At 43.7% G+C, this 2399-nt stretch overlaps 1 protein-coding gene across 1 annotated transcript; it reads left to right on the top strand.

The window, feature by feature from the left end:
- Window positions 1-202: 202 nt before the first annotated feature.
- On the top strand, window positions 203-1123 carry LOC141049987 (olfactory receptor 2D2-like). The gene has a single exon (XM_073546824.1). It carries the CDS (start codon window positions 203-205, stop codon window positions 1121-1123), a length of 921 nt encoding a protein of 306 aa, XP_073402925.1.
- Window positions 1124-2399: the final 1276 nt, after the last annotated feature.

Raw genomic sequence — 2399 nt, 5'->3', positions numbered from 1 at the left:
GTTGCGGACTGCCGTAGTCTTATGTCCCAATACTCCGAGGGTCATCTCCACGTGGGGCTTATCAGCATCGATAATCTGTGTATGAGGCATTTTTTCTACATATAGATTATTGTGATCTTTTAATGTTTTCATTATTTACATAATTCACTTTCTTACAAGAAAGAGACTTCAGTTCCTTTTGCTTTCAGTGTATTCAATGAAAATGTGCAACGTCAACCAGACTGAAGTCACAGAGTTCCTGCTCCTTGGATTTCATGGTCTATATAAATACAGATTTCTGCTCTTCATCCTATTCCTCTTCTGTTACCTGATAATTCTGGCTGGAAACCTCCTTATTATAGTGTTGGTGTCCACCAATCACAACCTCAATACCCCAATGTTCTACTTTCTCAAGCATCTAGCTATAGCCGATATCCTTTCCACTACGACCATTGTGCCCATGATGTTAAATGTAATTCTATATGATATGAAGGAGGTGCCAGTGAGGAGCTGCATCTTCCATCTCCATATGGTGCTCATATTTGGGTATAACCCGATTATTCTGCTCACTATAATGTCTTATGATCGGTACTTGGCCATTTGCCGCCCGATGCGCTACAATTCTATAATGCAACCTCATGTTTGCTTCAAGATGGTTCTTGGCTCCTGGTTTTTTATCTTTTTCCTTTCCTTTGAGATGATTTTTTTTTGGGAGCTGGAGTTTTGTGGTAGCAACACAATAGACCACTTCTACTGTGACTTAGGCTTTCTTCTTGAATTGGCTACCTCCGATACTCACTTCTTGACTTTGGTTGACTTTGTAATATCCATGATTGCCAGTGGAATCCCTTTTGCTTTAATTCTTATCAGCTATTTGAGTATTTTCATCATCATAATGACCCTTTCTTCCACCAGTGGCTTGTCAAAAGCCTTCTCCACATGTGGCTCCCATCTCACCACTGTATGCATCTACTATGGAACACTCTTCATGATTTACATGTCACCATCCAATGACAGATCATCGAGCACGAACAAGTTCTTATCTCTGCTGTACATTTTTGTGTCTCCAATGATGAATCCCATCATTTACAGTCTGAGGAATCAGGAGATCAGGAGAACTCTTCAACAAATGTTTAGAAAATGATAAGAATATACTTAAATGCAGCACACATATTTAGGAGGCTATCTCAGCTGATTACTGTATTTCCAGATGGGTAAAAGGAGGAACTATGGATTTGTCTTCTGGATTTTCTTGACAGAATATTCACAATAAATCATGGATGAGATGATTCAATGACAACATTTTGTTCAATACGTGTCTTATTTTCTTTTTTTACACAATTCCTCTTTATATTTTTTTTAACCCCTATCTGACATTAGACGTACTATCCTGTCCATGGCCCCTATGACCGGGGACGGTGTAGTACGTCAAAGCGATCAGCGGCACTCCCGGGGGGGGCGCTACTGATCATGGCCGGGTGTCAGCTGATTATCACAGCTGACACCCGGCACTTTGTGTCAGGGGCAGTCACGGACCGCCCCCGGAACATTAACCCCTGGAAAACTGCGATCAAACATGATCACAGTGTACCAGAGGTTTAGGGAAGCATCGGCAGGGAGGGGGCTCCCTCAGTGCTTCCCTGAGACCCCCACAGCAGCGGGATATGCAGCGCGGCAGCGGGGGCCTCCTGTTATGAAAGAGTCACCGTAGGAGGCAGACACAAAAATAGAAGCTGCGTCCAGAAAACCAGAGAAGTTGGCAACTATCAGATTGCAGACCCCTGAACCTATCAACACAACTAGCAGTAGCCGTGGGGGGTTCCTACGGTGCCCTAGACCCCTCGATCACAGCCGGAGAGCTAAATAGCCTAAAGACAGAAAAGGAAATCTTAACTGCCCAGAGCAGACCCCAAAGAAAAGGCAGCCCCCAACATATAATGACGGTGAAGCAAGATGAAAAAACACTCACACAGATAGAAAGATAGGCTGAGCAAACGATGGGGCCCAAGCTAACTAAACAGGACAGGAAAGGAAGGTTGCTGTCTGCAATCTGCCAAAACCCTATCAAAGACATAAGTCAACAACAAGCTGATATGGAAAAAGACCCTGAAGCAGCTAGGCTTCAAAAACTATATCAGCACTCAGGTATTTTCAGAAGACAGAGCTAAAGGAATTCAGTTCACCCCAGCAGGGAATGGCAGTAATCCAGAAAAACAAAGCAAAACAAAGTCAAAGCACAAATGCAAAAGGCCTAGCAGAAAACTTAGCTTTAGAAGAGCAGGAATTCAGACTGGTCTCCAAGGATCCCACAGAGAAATCACCCGCAGGGCAGAAGGGCATTGGTAGCCTTATATCCAGTCAGTAACTCCACTCAGCCAGTCATCCTCATTAGGCTCAGGTGTTTGATAATCAGGCTCACT

The sequence above is a fragment of the Dendrobates tinctorius genome, unplaced genomic scaffold (genome assembly GCF_039654945.1).
Source record: "Dendrobates tinctorius isolate UK_male_01 unplaced genomic scaffold, ASM3965494v1 ptg000151l, whole genome shotgun sequence".
NCBI lineage: Eukaryota > Metazoa > Chordata > Amphibia > Anura > Dendrobatidae > Dendrobates > Dendrobates tinctorius.
The sequence above is the reverse complement of the archived record's forward strand: the minus strand, read 5'-3'. Positions and strand labels throughout refer to the sequence as shown.

Excerpts from the sequence above, each read along its gene's own strand:
- LOC141049987 (XM_073546824.1), top strand. The coding sequence starts at position 203 with ATGTGCAACGTCAACCAGACTGAAGTCACAGAGTTCCTGCTCCTTGGA.